At 52.6% G+C, this 16,747-nt stretch overlaps 1 protein-coding gene and 1 long non-coding RNA gene across 7 annotated transcripts in view; one reads left to right on the top strand and one right to left on the bottom strand.

Moving 5' to 3' along the window:
* Nucleotides 1–16,747, top strand: part of TTC7A (tetratricopeptide repeat domain 7A) — a 135,266-nt gene that overhangs the window by 99,981 nt on the left and 18,538 nt on the right. For 4 of the 5 annotated variants that reach the window (XM_033175794.1, XM_033175797.1, XM_033175795.1 and 1 more), the window contains 3 exons: nucleotides 5,933–6,049; nucleotides 9,452–9,549; nucleotides 11,574–11,708. In XM_033175794.1, the coding sequence (XP_033031685.1) occupies nucleotides 5,933–6,049; nucleotides 9,452–9,549; nucleotides 11,574–11,708 (350 nt within the window). The remainder of the gene's footprint in view (nucleotides 1–5,932; nucleotides 6,050–9,451; nucleotides 9,550–11,573; nucleotides 11,709–16,747) is intronic. The other variant, XM_033175796.1, reaches the window with a different exon arrangement.
* LOC117062355 lies at nucleotides 2,216–5,522 on the bottom strand. 2 transcript variants are annotated; one of them, XR_004428317.1, is made up of 5 exons: nucleotides 5,139–5,522; nucleotides 3,798–4,012; nucleotides 3,458–3,536; nucleotides 3,258–3,306; nucleotides 2,216–2,849 (listed from the first exon to the last, which is right to left on the bottom strand). It is a non-coding gene; the product is annotated as an uncharacterized LOC117062355 (long non-coding RNA). The 2 variants fall into 2 exon arrangements; XR_004428316.1 differs by lacking the exons at nucleotides 3,798–4,012; nucleotides 5,139–5,522 and having other exon boundaries at nucleotides 3,458–3,678.

The following is a 16,747-nucleotide window of genomic DNA, read 5'->3' as shown; positions in this document are numbered from 1 at the left end:
AACACTCACTTTCACATCATCCTTCGATGCCGATGGCATGGCAAAGGCGCTTGGCCTCAAAAGACCTGTGTTTACTTCACATGGGCTTCCACAGCTTAAAACAGGAAAATGCTTGCAAGAGGGGTCACAGCAAGGATGCTTTGCCCAGAGCCCAGTTCCTGTAGCTTTGTACATCTCCTTTCATCCTCTTCCTGTCATAAGCCTGTCTTAGGTCCTAGGAGTGAAGGGCCTAGTTGAACAGGCCAAGAAGCTCGGGGCTTTCTGGGAGCCTTCAGAGGCACCTGGCCTGGCTTGCTTCTTGGGATCTGGCCGGCCTGCAGCTTCAAAGTCCCTTCCCTGTGTGCTGGAGAGCTGAATGCAGCTGCTGCTGAGAGGTCATCACAGTTCAGCCTGGTGGGAGTTTGTGGGACAGGTGACTTTACTCTTACTGTACAGGTGTGGGACCTGTGACATGCCCAGCTGGGTGACCACAGAGCTGGGACTTTGGCTTGGATTTCTGATTCCTGGGCCAGTGTGTATTCACTTTGAGTGACGACACGGTGTGGGGCTTGAGGACAGTACTGTGACCATTGCTCTTCTGGAGTGGCTCTTACTGGACGGCACAAATGTTGAAAGCTGCTGGATTTCAGTATTCAGGCATTTCGATCACAGAGACTCTCCTCAGTGATACTCTTTGGCCTTGCCCAGTGACTGTCTCCTGGGATGGAGGCCCTCCACCCCCACCCCAGTCAGGAGGAGCCAGAAGCTTCCACATCTGGAGCCCTCTGTTCCTCCCCAGGTCCTGCTTTCACAGTGAGGAAAACTTAGCTTCTGGACAGTTTGGAATGGAATTGGCCAGCGCTCTGCTTGTCAGCTGTGGGAGTCCGGCCCACACTGCAGCTGTGGGGAAGCAAGTAACAGGCTCCAGGACTAGGCAGATACTGTGTGCTCAGCACTGCGCCAGGCGCTGGGGAAGGGCAGCGGGGCCCTGCCTGCAGGCACTTGCAGAGCAGTTGGGGACGCACGATGAGGCACAGGACAAGATAAACGGTGGTTTCACCATCTATAGGCCAGGCTGGCTGCACACTGATTCTAGAATGTCTGACATTAAAAATGCTTGAAATGCCAGGTGCAGTGGCTCACACCTGTAATCCCAGCACTTTGGGAGGCCAAGGTGGGTGGATCACCTGAGGTCGGGAGTTCAAGAATAGCCTGACCAACATGCAGAAACCCCGTCTCTACTAAAATACAAAAAATTAGCCGGGCCTGGTAGCATATGCCTGTAATCTCAGCTGCTCAGGAGGCTGAGGCAGGAGAATTGCTTGAACCTGGGAGGCAGAGGTTGCAGTGAGCCAAAATTGCACCATTGCATTCCAGCCTGGGCAACAAGAGCAAAACTCTGTCTCAAAAAAAAAAAAAAAAAAAAAATCTTGATATGAGTTTATTATTAAACTCTTAAGCCTAGGTGGCAAAAAAAAAAAGATTATATACATAGTAGGGGAATGGAAAATGGTTTCCCTCCCCCCTTCTAGGGAGGAGGGCTTTGACTGGGCTATGAATTAAATTGACATGACAGATTAATGGGAGAAAAAAATGTATTTAATTATATACATATGCATGGAAGTCCCACTGAATATGAGATTCGAAGAAAGACCAGATGATTGTAGCTTAATAGCATCTGGAGCTACAGAAAGGAAAAGGGGGTTGGGGTTCCTATGGGTGGTAGAGACAAGTTATAGGAGGGTGTCAGAGAGGAGATGATGAATAAAGATTCTCTTGTTATGCAGATAAAAATCTCTCAGGTGATAGAAGTTGTCAGGAGCAGCCCTCTTCTTTATAGATACTTTTGCTAATGTGGATTTCCCTGAGAGATGGAAGTTTCTAGGCCAGGCAGTGTGGCTCATGCCTGTAATCCCAGTGCTTTGGGAGGTTGAGACAGGAGAATCATTTGAGCCCAGGAGTTTGAGACCAGCCTAGGCAACATAGTGAGACCCCATCTCACAAAAAATTAAGAAGTTAGCTGGGTGTGGTGGCCCATGCCTGTTAGTCCTAACTACTCAGGAGGCTGAGGCAGGAAGATTGCTTGAGCCCAGGAGATTGAGGCTGCAATGAGCTACGATCACGTCACTGCACTCTGCCTGGGCAGCAGAGCCAGACCCTGTCTCTTTAAAAAAAAAAAAAAAAGGAAATTTTTTTATAAAAGGGCAGCTTTTCAGAGCTACTTCTGTGTCTGCAGTTTCTTGGAATAACTAACTCAAAATATGCCAAAGTATATTTTGGGGTGGCATATTCTGGTCTCAAACAGTCATATTTTAGGGTGGTGTGTCCTGAGCCCCAAGTATATATATATATGTATAATGTAATTAAGTGCTAATGGAACACAGTGCCAGACATTCAGAGAAGGACAGCGTGATTACATAGGGACATCTTGGAGGAGGGCTGGAGCCGTGGGATTGAAATAGTTTTTTTAGTCTCAGAATCCTTTATTGAAGTGGTGTTTTAGGCTCAGTTGGTTTATAAGACAGATAAGCGAGGGGAAGGGGAACCCAGGCTTGCCTACTCTATCCCCAGCCCCAACTGCCAGCAGCCTCCCCTCAGCTTCGCACAGGAGTCACAGCGTTCTGATGAGGCTGTGGCCACAGCTTCGATTCCTCCTGGCTGTGAGGGCCCCAGAATGTCACCCACCAGCCCTGACGGCATGCCAGGGCTCCACCAGGCTTCCTGCTTCCTGAAGAGATGGGCTAAGCATTGATAGGTGGGTGAGTGGGCAGCAGCTCCCTGTTGCAGTGGACAGGATGGATAGGGGCCTGTGCTCCTTAGAAGAGCAGCTGAGTTGCTCCTTCTGAGGGAGTGGAGTTGTTTGCTGATCCCTGTTGGGAGTGGGAGAAAGTTCTGCAGTGAACTAGAGGCAAGCCAGCAGAGGCGCAGATAACCACATCCTGACATCAGGATGGGGGTGTGCACAGCCCCCATGGGGACACGGAAAGCCAGAGGGTGACATCTGGTTAGGAGCTGGCTGGGTATCAGAGGGGGAAGGGTGATCTCAGCAGAGGCTACAGCACAAGCACAGCACGATGAGTCCAGGAGCCTATTCCGAGGCTCAGGGAGCTGCTAATACCCATGTGATCAGTGTACCAGCGCCCAAGGTCATGGGGAGGATGGCAGGAAGGGAGGGTAGAGCCAGAGCAGGAAGGCTGTGAAGACCACACAGAGGCACAGAAGGGGAGGACCACGGGACAGGGCTCTTTGTGGAGGAAAATCCCTCTGGCAGCGCTCACCTGCCAGCCCGAGGAAATCTCAGGAACAAATCTGGATCTTCCCAGGATCCTGGAGTGAAAGATCAGACCAGAGTGACTGGTGGAGCACTTGCCCCAGCCCAGAAAGGATGCGGTTGGGTTGAGAAAATCCGCTCTGGGCCACTCATGCTAATGGAATGTCAGCAGCTGCGAAGGTACAGCCTGCCTTTGGTAGAACTTACTGTGATGCCAGCTCAGTTTTCAGCCACTTCTTTGCCAGGCACATGGTGTGGTCGGGTCTGCCCTAGACCCATTCCGGCCCTCAAAGATGAAGAAAGTGAGAAGGAAGCTCTGGCAGAGAGAAGTGTGCTGAAGAGGCAATGACTGCAGAGGGCCCGGGGAATGCAGCAGGGCTGGCCTGCCCAGGGAGCTGTCCCCAGGAATCAGCCCAGCCCAGGGGACTTGGCTGTCTGAGGGAGGGGCTTTCCCACCTCACTGACACCTACTGCTCCAACCAGCTGCCACACCTTCCACACCCCAGCCTCTTCTCTCTCCCCAGCTCCCAGCCAAATCCCACTCCACCCGGCTTTTCACCAAACACCAGCTCCAGTAAGATCCCTTTCCTGTTTCTTCCCTTGCACTGAGTCTGATCCAAAAATGCAGCCCTTGATTCTCTGGTCAATGTGTCATTTATAGTGCTCTAATTGTTGTCTCGAAGGCAGCCCTTGTGTTTTCTTCTTCATATTCCTGAAAGCAGAGGCCCCTGATACTTGTGGAGTGTTGGATCCTTTGCAAACCTGGGGAAGGAGAGTACAGTGGCAGGACCAGTTGTCTCCAGCAGTTGCCCACTGGGGTCATTCCTACTCAGGGCTGTGTCCTGTGCTGACTGTGCACTCCGGTCTGTGCAGTCCATGCTAGGGGGATCCCAGTTTCTGCCCTTGGGACCTGATAGGCAAGCCAGGTGGTCATTAGTTATGTTCCAAGACGAGTGCAGGGCATCCTAAGAATTGGGAGAGGTGGGATTTAAAGCCAGGCTTGGGATGGATGAAAATGAAGAGAAGAGGTGGTATCTGAGGGGCAACCTGTGTGCAGGGTCAGGAAAGGCATTTGGGGATGCAGTGAGGAAAAAAAATTCTTGTCTAGAAATCCCCTCTTCTGAAGATCCTGGGGCAAATTCCACCCTCTTCATTCTCTACCAAGTTGCAATCTAAGAGACAAAGTGTGGAAAGACAGGCAGAGAATAAGGGCATCAGAGGGCTTTATGAAGCTGGGAGCCCAGGTCTCAGGGCAGAGGCCCAACTGAGAGAGATCAGAGGAGCAGCTGCCAGGGCCAGGCCTGGCCTCGCCAGGTGGCGCCTGCAGCCTTCGCAGTCTGGGTGGGGACCCTCCGATGGAGCAGGCCTGCGTACTACCCTCGGGTGCGCTGGTAGAACCACCGGGCAGTGTTCAAGTGCAGGGCCTGACTGTCCCGTGGTCTTGTTCCTCAGCGGTGTTGAGAAGAAAGGGCCTCACTACTCAACCACGGGCGAGAAGCGGGAGGTGCTGCTGTCTGGCCCTCGGTGGTTCAAGCTCTCCGCAGGCTGCCCAGGCAGCTGGTGTGTGTTGGTACTGCTGGCAGTACCAAGGTGAAAATATGGCTGGACTTCCCATTTTTGCTATATAACCACTGCCTGGACCCCTCCAGAACCCCCCGACCTCCCCAGCATCTGAAGGGCCAACACCAGTCACAGCAGCGCCTCCAGGGCTCCACCCCAGCTCTTGATGAGCAGGTGTCGTGACTGGCCTGTGAGAAGCATTCTGGCTGTGCCTGCTGTGTCCAGGGCAGAGGGAGGGAGCCAGCCACCCCTCCTGGGGTCCTGCCTCCAGGTGGGACCAGCTCTTCTTCTCAGCCATTCTAAGGGCCACTCCCCACACTGGTCTTACCTCAGAGGACTTCAGGTTTTCAGGTCAAAAGAAATTCTGAAGTTGCTTGCTCTCATTGCACAGTAACTGTCCCTAAATGGTGATTGAAAAGGATTTCACGTCACTTTAATCCTATCGATTATATAAGGGGAGCTGGCTATTTTGGGAAATCCAAGAAAGAATCCTTTGATAAAGCATAACACCGCCTTCTTTGTGTATCTCCAGGGTCAGGAAGCAAACTCTGCAGTTCCACTTAGGAGGTGTTGCTTGGGCACCTATACTGTTGTGGCTGGCAAGGTGGGAAGTGGAGCTCTGTCCTTAGGGGACCTCCTTGCCAGTTCCTTGCTCTACCTTCACTCATGGATTCTAAGTCACTGTCTGGATGGGTCTCTTCTCCAAGGTCCCAGGCTGGGCCCTGTGGGGAATGTGAGTGTAAGCCTGGTCCCACGTTCAGTAGGCACAGGGCGTTGCTCAGTGGAGGATGTGGGTAGGAAGAGCAAACCGAGCAAGACCTCACAGGGCAGTGCTTCAGAGATAGGCAGGATGGTACGTGGTCAGGGGACATGGAGCATCAGCAGTGTGGACACTGACAATGCTTCATGGAGTGCTTCATGCTTTGGCAGCCAAGATGGGGAGAAGGTGAGGCACAGAGAGAAAGCAAGCGGTCCAGGGGCCTGGCAGAGGCTGCCGCCCTCATGGCACTCTGCCTTCTGCGAGCTGGGGAGGTGGGCATGTGGGGCCGTCCTGGTGGGGCAGGATCCTCAGGTGAAAGTGGGCCCTCGCTGGGTGTGCTGATGGCCGCTCCCTCCCCACAGCCTGATGTTCACCAAGGTGAAGCTGGAGCAGGCGCTGAAAGGCCCAGAGGAAGCCCTCGTGACCTGCAGACAAATGCTGCGGCTGTGGCAGACCCTGTACAGCTTCTCCCAGCTGGGGTGAGTGACCGTCGTTATCTCTTGGGTTGCCAGAGGGTGGTTGCCAGGGCATCAATCCACAGCTGGGTGGCCACCATGCCTGCCAAGATGGGGAGGAGAGTGAGGCTGTTGAATGAAAGCATGGAACTTCTTGCCCACGGAGCTTTTCACATCCGTAGTCCAATTTGAACCTCCTGACAGTCCTCTATGAAGTACATAGAGACCCTGGGTAGGACACTGAGGTTCACGAGTGGTAAGAAGGAAGAGAAATCATTCTTGAGCGCTGGAGCTGGGTGCTGGGCTTGTTCCTTTATCTTATACCTCAGCTGCTTATAGCTTATGCATTATCAGATTTTACTCCCAGCCCAGTGAGGAAACTCAGACGCAGAGACTTTATATATAGCTTACCAGAATCACTCGCCTAGTAAGTGGTAGTGCTGGGAGTTGAACCTGGGTCTCCTGAGTGCCAGCCCATAGAGGCTGTCACTTCTTTCCTCATTCCATTTGGAGGCTAGAAGAGGAGGAGGAGGTGGAGTCCTGAAGGGCCACCCCTTCTTCCCTAGTCACCCACACCCTTCATACCTCCTGTCTCCTGCCGGAGACCCTGGCCTGGGATCTGGGTCTTTCATGGGCCAGAGCAGGGCAGTCTTGTCCGGGCTGAATCTGCAGAAAGTCTTTGCTCAAACCCAGTGGGACTCCTAGGCTTAGCCTGTGTGGCCCAAAGGGAAAGAGGGCCTCCTGCTGGTCAGGGGCCCTGCCTCTTTCTGATCCTCTTGTCCTTTGAGATAGCTGGCTGTGTCATCTCCCTGAGGCCTCAGGGGACAGCCACCTGGTGTGTATTTGTGTTTTCACAGAGACTCTGGAAGCCCAGAAGGCTTCCAGACTGTGAAATTTACAGAGGAGGGTAATCTGATGCAGTAAAACACCTTGGGCAGAGTCAGCCCTCACTTTGCAGGCCTGGGAGACCAGGGCAAAGCAGGAACAGTGGGTGGAAGCTGCCAGAAGGACATTCTGGGGTTGAAGGACTTTTCAGAATGGGAATGTAAAGCCACCTGGCAACTGGATACATGAGGCCGAGGGCCACACTCTGGGTGAGGGGACCTGCATTCCGATGACCTTTTTCTCCTGCTCACTGGCTATGGCCACACAAGCAGGTGCACAACCCAGCTCCCCTCCTGCAAGGGGGTTGCCCCGGAGCTGGCTGCTGTTCCTGCATCCTTATCTGGATGACTGCTTGTCTCTTCCTCCAAGTGGTCAGTCGTGGTGGGACCCCTCTGAGCTGCAGCCTTGTCTCCCAGCATTGAAGACCTGGCCTGTGTCTCCATTGGAACAGCAGAACTGCAGGGCTGGGGCTTGTCACAACAGGAAGCCCCTAAGTACCTCTCCTTGGCTGCCCCAAACTAGATTTTACAAGCCCTGGTTTCTGATCTGTGGCCCCAAGTTCAGAAAAGAATCCTCCCTATCTCCTGGGAAAGCCAGGAGGATATTGGATCCAGGCTTCTGGTCCAGATAGCCCTGCCCTACACTGGGGATAAAATCTAGTTTGGGGTAGCCAAGGTTTAAGACCACAGCCTGCAGGTCTGGCCTAGCAGACCTTCACTATCAGCCACACCTTCCACTGCTCTGCCTGGGCCAGCGCCACACTGCTAGTCTCATGTTCTAATTGCCCCTCAGGCCCTGTCGAGATACCCCTCCTTCATGGAGCCACCAACCACCCAGCCTCTGCAATGCTTCATTCAACCCTCTCGTGGGTTTTTGCTAATTGCTCAACTTGAACTGTCCCTTCTTCCATCTGGGCTGTAAGGTTCCTCAAGGTAGGGACCATGCTGTATGTTGGCCTAGAACCAAGCGTAGTCCTGGAGATGGACTCTTTCTGGAGCCCTAGGAAAGGCCCCTTCATGGGATGGGAAAAGAGTAGGATGGGAAGCTGCACCCAGCCCTGCTTCACGCCAGCCCTGCACTAGATCTGCCCATATTGTCTCATTCACTCCCCATGACCACCTTGTGTGATGGACATTCTCACGATCATTTTCAAGATGAGAAACCTAAGTCTTAGAAAGGTCAAGTAGCATTGCCAAGGGTCACAAAGCTGAGAAGGGTGGCCCATGATTCCAACCTAGTGTTTCTGGCTTTTTTTGTTTTGTATTGTTTTTGTTTTTCTGAGACAGGGTCTCACCCTGTTGTCCAGGCTGGAGTGCAGTGGCATGATCACAGCTCACTGCAGCCTCTATCACCTGGGCTTAAGCAATCCTCCTGCCTCAGCCTCCCAAATAGCTGGAACTACAGGCACTCACCACCATGTCTGGTTAATTTAAACATTTTTTGTAGAGATGGGGTCACACTGTGTTTTTCAAGCTGTTGTTGAACTGTTGCCCTCAGTTGATCCTCCTGCCTCAGCCTCCCAAAGTACTGGGATTACGGGCATGAGCCACCATGCCTGGCCTGTCTCTGGCTTTTTTGCACCACACTTTATGCCTCCTGGGAATGGGAAGGGGTGGGAGAGGAAGGGAACCAGCCCAGAGCCATTGTGGTTTTATAGATGGTTTCCTCTGATGCCCACTAAAATTCCCAGGCCCAAGTTGAAGCCAATGTGAGCCTGAGTTAGGATGGCAAGGACACCCCTGGTATTCTTTGTGGGATCATCATCTTGGTGCTTCTCTGAAGGAAAGAAACCTTCTTGTCCTGCCTCCTCCTCTCCTGTGCCTTCTGCTTCTATTCTCTAAGTTTCCCCAGTCGACAGGGTCAAAGGTTGTGGGCTTCCTCGGCAGTGGGAATGTGCTGGCTGGGACTGCTTGTTCTCCGGGATGGCCACGGCAGGCTTAAGCTGGAGGCTATTTCCTGGTTCCCCCCAGCCCCCACTCTGTGAAAAGAGGAACCCCTCCCCCCACCAGCAGTATAGCAGCAGGGATCTGGGAAATTGGGGACAGGGGTTGGGGGACAAGATGGGATCTCCATGACTGTTTAATCTGCCACCCCAGGGGCCTCTGCTGGCTCCTCTGGGGACACCCTGCGGCCTAAGGAATGGTGGCATCTGGACCCTTTTTCCACAGGGGTTTGGGGGTTGCAGCACTTCTGGTGCCCTGTCAAGACCAGGCTTTCCTTGGCAGTCAGTCCACAGTCCCCACTCTCTGCCTGGCACTCTGCTGGATGTTGCTACCCCTGGCCTGGGGAGCTTCTGACCTTACCCACTTCAGAGAAGACAGTAGAGAGGGTGGGAGAGTTTCCAGGCCTCAGCCTGTGTGGCACGCTACCTATGTTGATCCCTTCTGCCTCTCTAGTGATATTGGTGACTTCAGCTTTGTCTTTGGGCCCGAACCCACAGCCCCAGAGCCTGCCTGGAGTGAGGCTGTCCCATTCTCCCTCTCAGTCCCCATGACGCTAGCCGTCTACCTTACCGGACCCTGGCCCTCTTTTGCCTTCTAGAGGCCTGGAAAAGGATGGTAGCCTCGGTGAGGGCCTCACCATGAAGAAGCAGAGTGGCATGCACCTGACTTTGCCTGATGCCCATGATGCAGACTCTGGTAAGAATGAACTCCTTGGGCAGCCGTGTGCATGGACCCACAGCTCACGCTCCCAGCTTGAGAGCACCAACATGGAGAAGGGCACCTCCTGGCCGGGCCAAGCCCACCACTGGCTCCTTGCCAGCTGCTGCCCAGGTGCTAAGGGGCTACTCTTGGGCAACTTCTAGGACTGATCTTGGCTCTGGGTCGGGGCTGGCTGCTGGTCCCACAGCGGGCAGTGGGCAGGGGAGGAACCCTGCCTCCTGCATGGGGGTGAAGAAAGAGGAGCCTGGCTGGAAAGGTGGCTGTGGAGCACAGAAACCATTTCCCCTTAGGCTCAAGCCAGAGGCCACAGTCCACCTAATGTCCTTGGCAGATCAAGTCAAATATAAAGGAATGAACTGAACTCTTTACAATTCTAAGCTGAAAGCAGACTCTACTGGAAAAACTCATCCTGAAACCCATGGCTTGTGAAATTCAAATGAGTTCAGGAACTGCAGACTTACATTTTTCAACTGAGGACCTGCTTAAAGCAGAACACCTTCATCAAAAATACAAGAATTAGTCATGGGAAAGAAAGTGTGAGTGGCCGGGCGCGGTGGCTCAAGCCTGTAATCCCAGCACTTTGGGAGGCCGAGACGGGCGGATCACGAGGTTGGGAGATCGAGACCATCCTGGCTAATACAGTGAAACCCCGTCTTTACTAAAAAATACAAAAAAAAAAAAAAACTAGCCGGGTGAGGTGGCGGGCACCTGTAGTCCCAGCTACTCGGGAGGCTGAGGCAGGAGAATGGTGTAAACCAGGAGGCGGAGCTTGCAGTGAGCTGAGATCCGGCCACTGCACTCCAGCCTGGGTGACAGAGCGAGACTCCGTCTCAAAAAAAAAAAAAAAAAAAAAAAAAAAAAGAAAGTGTGAGTGGAGTTGTATTTAGTGGAATTGCTTGGTTTTTTCCACTTCTGTGGACATGAGCCAAGTTGCACCTTTGTTGTCAGGTGACAGAGTTGATTTCAGAAGCCAAACCTAGCACCCGACTTTAGAGGCACATCTCAGGGGTGTATGGCTGTATGCAGAGCTTCTGTCTCCCAGGAGGGAATGGTTAAGGTAGGGGGGAATGGTAGCTCCCTTGCAATTAAAGAGGGAAGAATCAGGAACAAAGTTATTAGGACTCCATGTACACTTGTCTCATGAACTGAAGTCATCCGTGGTTTGCCCTGAGGTCTCCTGAGTTTATTGGAGCCTTTATTGCCTCTGTGACAGAGAGAGAGAAAGTGCTCACATTTCACCTGCATGGGAATTATAAATGTCAACAGCTTATGTATCCTGAACCGGAGCCCATGTCACCCAGAACTGCCACTGGGAGAGGTTTTCCAGAGGGCAGTATTCTGACTTGAGCTGCTATCCAAGGGTCCTTCTCAGCACAGCTTTGAATGGGGACCTTTCTACAAACAAATGAGAATATGCACTTGTGAAAACAGAGTGAAAATAGCCAACGGAAGAAAAGAAAAATCACTCCTAATTTCACCACTTAGACCTTAATAAATGGCCTTTCAGACTTTTTTTCCATGCCCGTATTTCTTTTTTATAAAAATGTGATCCCGTTCTTTTGTAACTTGCTTGTTTTCACCTAACTATGTAGTGCGAACATCTTTCTACATTGATATCTGTGTTTGTACTTTGTTATTTTAATGACCGCAGAGTCTGGGATGATTATACCCCCACTTATTTTTAATCAATCCCTATTGTTGGACACTGAGGTCATTTCTGTTGTGTTCACATAAAGAGCATCTTTGTCGACATTATGGTTTTCCTAGGAATAGATTCCTAGTGAGATCTCTGCCTGATTGTCCTCCAAAGAGCTCCCCTCCCTAGCTGTGGGTGAGAGGACATAGTGGACCCTCCCTAGTAGGTCTGTGAGCTGCTTTCTGGCTGCCCAGCCACACCACCCTGTTTCGGGGTACCCTGTCTCCCCATGGTGCTGGGCAATGACTGCTCCTGGAGCCTGCAACATGTGACCATGCTCAGCTCATGCCCTCTTGCTCTGCAGGCTCCTGGCGGGCTTCATCCATCGCAGCCTCCCGGCTGGAGGAGGCCATGTCAGAGCTGACTATGCCCTCTTCGGTCCTGAAGCAGGGTCCCATGCAGCTATGGACCACGCTGGAACAGATCTGGCTGCAGGCTGGTGAGTGCCCTAGTCCCAGTGACACACACAGCCTGTCTGCAGGCCATTCATGCTCTCAGAACCTGTCCTGGAGAAGGGAGTGTGGGGAGGTGGGGACTCCTTGCTAGGCCCACGCGGGTTACAGAGTCCTCACCTCTGGGTGTACGTTCTCCTTCTCTGCCCAGTGGAGATGGTGTCTACCTCCCTGCCTGGGAGAGCTTCCCTGGCAGCAAACCCAAACATGAGAGGATTGGAGGTCCTGAGAGGCCACATAGATGGACAGTTGTCTCAGTCTCAAAAACGGGCTTCAAACCCTAGAGAGCTCAGAGAGGGGAGGTGTGGAGGCCCCAAGAAAGAGAGGGCTGGGGTTAGAATTCATTGAAGGTGGAGGAAAGACTGGTAACTTTGAGGTTGCCATTCAGGTGACAGTCCCTCTTGGTAACTAAGTGGTACCATTGCTACCAGGAGTCAGTCTGAAGGCCAGCCAGTGTTAAGGAGGCAGGCTGCAGGAAGCCTGGCTCCAGAGTCCCACAGACCTGGGTTCTGAACGCGGCCCACAACTGGCTAGCCCTGATCTGAAACAAGCCAATGTGTGACACAGTCAGGGTGGCCATTACAGGCGCTCAGCAAAAGGTGTTTGGCTTCTGTCTCGTCCATGGCAGTCATGGTGGAGGAAGAGGCAGCATGGCCCCATGGACAGTGAGTGTCCTAACACCAGCTGATGAATGCCCAGGAGGGACTCGCTGCCAAGAGTTTTGAAAATTTACCCTGACAGTGGTGTGAGAGGTGGATCAGAGTGGAAAGAGAGAGAACCAAGGCCAAAGATGACAAGTACCTGAATGAAATAAAGTGGCAGCAGAACACAGAGGAGGAGGATAGGCTAAATGGACCCCTAAAGTACCCCAGGCCAACACACCCCCTTGGCCTAGAGCTGCCCAAGCAAAGTTCTGGGCCCAGGAGCACCTCTTGCATTTTCTCTGATTACCCTCCTCTCTGCTCCTTCCCCATCATGGGGGTGCGCTGGAGAAGAAACCGAAATGATGATCTGTTACTGGGACATGGGGATTTGGTAAGTTAGAGTCAGAATGTGCTTGTTAGCTGAGAATCTTAAGGTTTCCCACTGCATGTTCCTCACATACGGACACATTAGTATGCAGTACGCCCCCACTCTCCCCACTGTAGGTTCTGAATCTGCAAAACACACTGGACAGGATTCACAGGAAGGCTAGACATGGGAGCAGTTTAACAATGCAGAAACTGCCCAGTTAGCAGCTCAGGGTGCCCTCGGAGGCTGGGGGTGATCGGAGGCTGCACTTTCTCCACAGTCAGCTAGTTGGGTCTTAAGTAGGAAGAGGGATATTGAAAAATCCAGAGGAATAATAAACAAGGCCTCGCCTTAAGCAAAGATTCCCATCTTCTTCTAAGACTTCTAAGACTAAAATAATGACTTCCAACTTCCAAGGGGCCGCGTGGAGCCCCAGCCCCCACAGATTCGCACCCATGCTGGGGGCTTCCCCAGCTTTAAGGAATGCAGCATAACACGGTGATCAGAGTCTGCAGTTGTGGGTTTCCTGTGCCGGAGCTCCCAGGTCTTTTGTTTGAATTACTTGCCTTGGTTTTTTTTTTTTTTTTTGCTGGGGGGGGTTGGTGTTTTTTTGTTTGTTTGGTTGGTTGGCTGGCTGGTTGGTTGGCTGGCTGGTTGGTTGGTGGTTGGTTTTTTGAGTCAGAGTCTCACTCTCTGGCCCAGGCTGGAGTGCAGTGGTGCAATCTCAGCTCACTGCAACCTCCACCTCCCAGGTTCAAGTGATTCTCCCACCTCAGCCTCCTAAGTGCTGGGACTACAGGTGTGCGCCACCGTGCCTGGCTAATTTTTTGTGTGTTTTTAGTAGAGACGGGGTTTCACCATGTTGGCCACACTGATTTGGAACTCCTCACCTCAAGTGATCCACCCACCTTGGCCTCCCAAAGTGCTGGGATTACAGGCAAGAGCCACCGCACCTGATTTGTCTTGTTTGTTTACTACCATCATCGCAAGCTTGCTTGCAGTTTTCAGATTGTATATTGCTGTATACTAGGGATACTAGCATGTTCTGGTAACTCCAAGTAAGGTTAAAGGCCCTCCTGAAGCCCGTAATTAGACTTGGGAATGTCAGTAGAAACACACGCCCTTAAATCATTTGCACATGAGCCTTTCTTCTCTGGTCGTTATCTTAGGTATTCACCCCACAGGAGAGAACTCCCGAGAACAGATCTGAATGCTTTGAAAGTGGCGCCGCGTCAGATGGGTCAGGCAGTGTAGTGTTAGGAGACCAGTGTGGGTGCATGTAAGAACAAATCCAAAATAGCAGTGTCTTGCACAAGGTGGATGCTTATTTCTTTCTCATGTAACAGTTTAGAGATGACAGCCTTGACTGGGACAGCGACTCTTCTGTCCCTAGGGTGTCACTGTCGTCCGTGTGGTCCAGGATGGCTCTCTGCCACGTTCACATTTCAAGGCAAACGATTAACAAGGAAGAAAGGCACCCCCTTCCCTATAAGGACATGTCCTGGATTTGGCACACATCACCTCCCCTCATGATCCATTGGCCAGAACTTAGTTATTTGACTGCCTCTAACTGCAGAGGGCTCTGGCAGATGTCATTATTCCGGGTGTCCCATTAAAAGTCAGGGCATCAGGCCGGGCACAGTGGCTCATGCCTGTAATCCGAGCACTTTGGGAGGCCGAGGCAGGCAGATGGCTTGAGCCCAGAAGTTCAAGACCAACCCAGGCAACATGGTAAAACCCCATCTCTACTAAAAATACAAAAAAAATTATCTGGGCATGGTGGTGCATGCCTGTAGTCCCAGCTACTCTGGAGGCTGAGATGGGAGGATCACTTGAGCCTGGGAAGTTGAGGCTGCAGTGAACTGAGACTGTGCCACTGCATGCCAGCCTGGGCAATGGGAGTGAGACCCTGTCTCAAAAAAAAGGGGGGGGATCTATCCTGCTAGAAGAAGGGGAGAATAGACTGGTGACTGGTGCATAGCCGCCACAGCCAGGAAACGAACATGAGAAGGTGTCCTGGCTCTTTCATTCTGAGCATGAGAGAATTCCAGGGTAATTTGCACCCCCTGAGCCCTCTCCCCTCCCCTGGCTGCCATCATCACTAGCAAGCATCTACCAAGCACCTGTTGAATGGAGGGCTGCCAGGACCAGATCACCAGGGCAATGATCTCCCTAAACCGCCTCCCCAGCCTGACCCAGGCTAAGAATACGATCAGCATCCCCACCCCCTCCCACCCACCTAATGACTCCACCAGCTGCAGCAAATTTGCAGGAAGGGAAAAAGATGTCTTGATCATTTTGGAAGGAGCTAATCCCCCTGGTTTGGTTCAAGATAAATTGCATCCCAGTCTGTTTGGCAGTAAGTTCCATGATGAATTCACTCTTTGGTTGAATTCAAAGGGACTGTGTAGCCTTCCTCTCTCATCTCTTGCCCTCCTTCCCTCCCTTCTTCAAGCCTCCTTCCAGTTCCAGTCCGGTGTGAGAAGCTGATGAATGGTACCCACTTGAGAGACGGGCTGCAGGGCAGTGCCTATTGGGCAGCGGATCTGTGTGAAAGTGAGAGAGGCACAGAGTCCCATAGACGCTCCAGGATCTGAGTGTTGAGAGAGGTGCTTTCCCTAAAAGCAAGAACCACCCGTTCATCCCCCATGACCCCCCATGATCTCAGGTCATGGCTCTGGGAGCTGACAGTGCACCAGAGCGGGAGACGCATGTAGGGAGAGTTCCCCTGCCCTGGAGGTCGAGGGGCTCATGGGCAGCTCTGGGCTTTCTCTAGGTTTAGGGGAAGCTGGCCTGAGTCTCAGCTCCCCAATGCCAGACTCCTGTGGTCTGGTGCTGGTGTCCTGGCCTGCAGTTGGAGGCCACCCCAGGTGTCTCCTGGGCAGAGTTGGGGGGCTGGGGTGGGGTGGCCAGCACTGTGGCTGAAGCAGGTGTTTATGATGAAGCCATAGTCCAGGGAGAAGCTGGCGCTCGTCCTTGGTCCTGCATGCTCCTCTACTCTTTGTCATCCTTCCTGCCCCCTCCTGTCTTCATTCAGTGCCTTCTTCCCACGTCCTCCTCTTCCCTAGCTCCAGCTTTTTCTTCCCTTCTCCCAGCTTCCTGAGTCAGCGAGGCCACTCAGAGCAGGCCCATGCAGCCCCTGACTGCCTTGTGCCCTCTGGGTCCCAGGGATGGAGGATCTCAGACCAACCTGAGAACTCCCTGCAGACCTTTGGATTCTCTGTGTTGGCCTGGGCATTCTCCATTCTAGCGCCCTTGGTCTTCGCTCTCCTTCCTCCCTTGCCCTCTCCCCACCTTCCTTTTCCTGGGCATTCATATGCTCTGAGCGACTGATGCTTATTTCCTCTGAGTCACCAAAACGGGCCCCACTGAGGATCAAGGCTAGCCACGGAGAATTCCTTTGGGGGGCCTAACCTATTTTTCTACTGCCCTGTGGCTCACCTCTCTGAAGTCAGGGGGAGGGTCTCTGTAGGAAGCACACTCACCTGGGGAGGCCCTAACAGGCCTTAGGGGTGGGCCCAGGCTCTCTGTACCCTTCTCATCAGCACAGGGCCACCCTGCAGGCAAGGCCCTCCTGCAAAGAGGGTATGGAAATAGCCCATGGAAAGTGGGCCTATCCCCTGCCTGGGATGGGAGAGCCTCGGCTTTGCTAGGAAGACTGGAATCAGCTCTGGGTGCAGGGTTAGACCAGGATGCCTCAAAAATAATAATAATAATAAAAGGGCCTCTTGCAAAGCTCCAGGGAACAGATGTTTTCCATTTGTAGCCTGCTGAGAGAAAGCACAGAGGGGAGAGGGGGTGGAGAGAGATGTAGGGAAGTGGAAGAAACCGGAGACAGACAAGCAAGAGAAGAGGTCATGGGGTAGGCAGGAGGATGATGACAGCAGAGAGAAAATCAGAAAGGGGAAGAGAGAGTGAAGGAATGGAGGGACCCCTTGACGCTAAGGGTGCAGCAAGGCCTCGTGTGCTGGGGTGATGACCTCGACAATAAAAATTCAAGGAAAATGTGGTGCCC

Source organism: Trachypithecus francoisi, unplaced genomic scaffold (assembly GCF_009764315.1).
Source record: "Trachypithecus francoisi isolate TF-2019V2 unplaced genomic scaffold, Tfra_2.0 Lachesis_group17, whole genome shotgun sequence".
Lineage (NCBI taxonomy): Eukaryota > Metazoa > Chordata > Mammalia > Primates > Cercopithecidae > Trachypithecus > Trachypithecus francoisi.
This window is presented reverse-complemented; position numbering and strand designations above follow the sequence as displayed.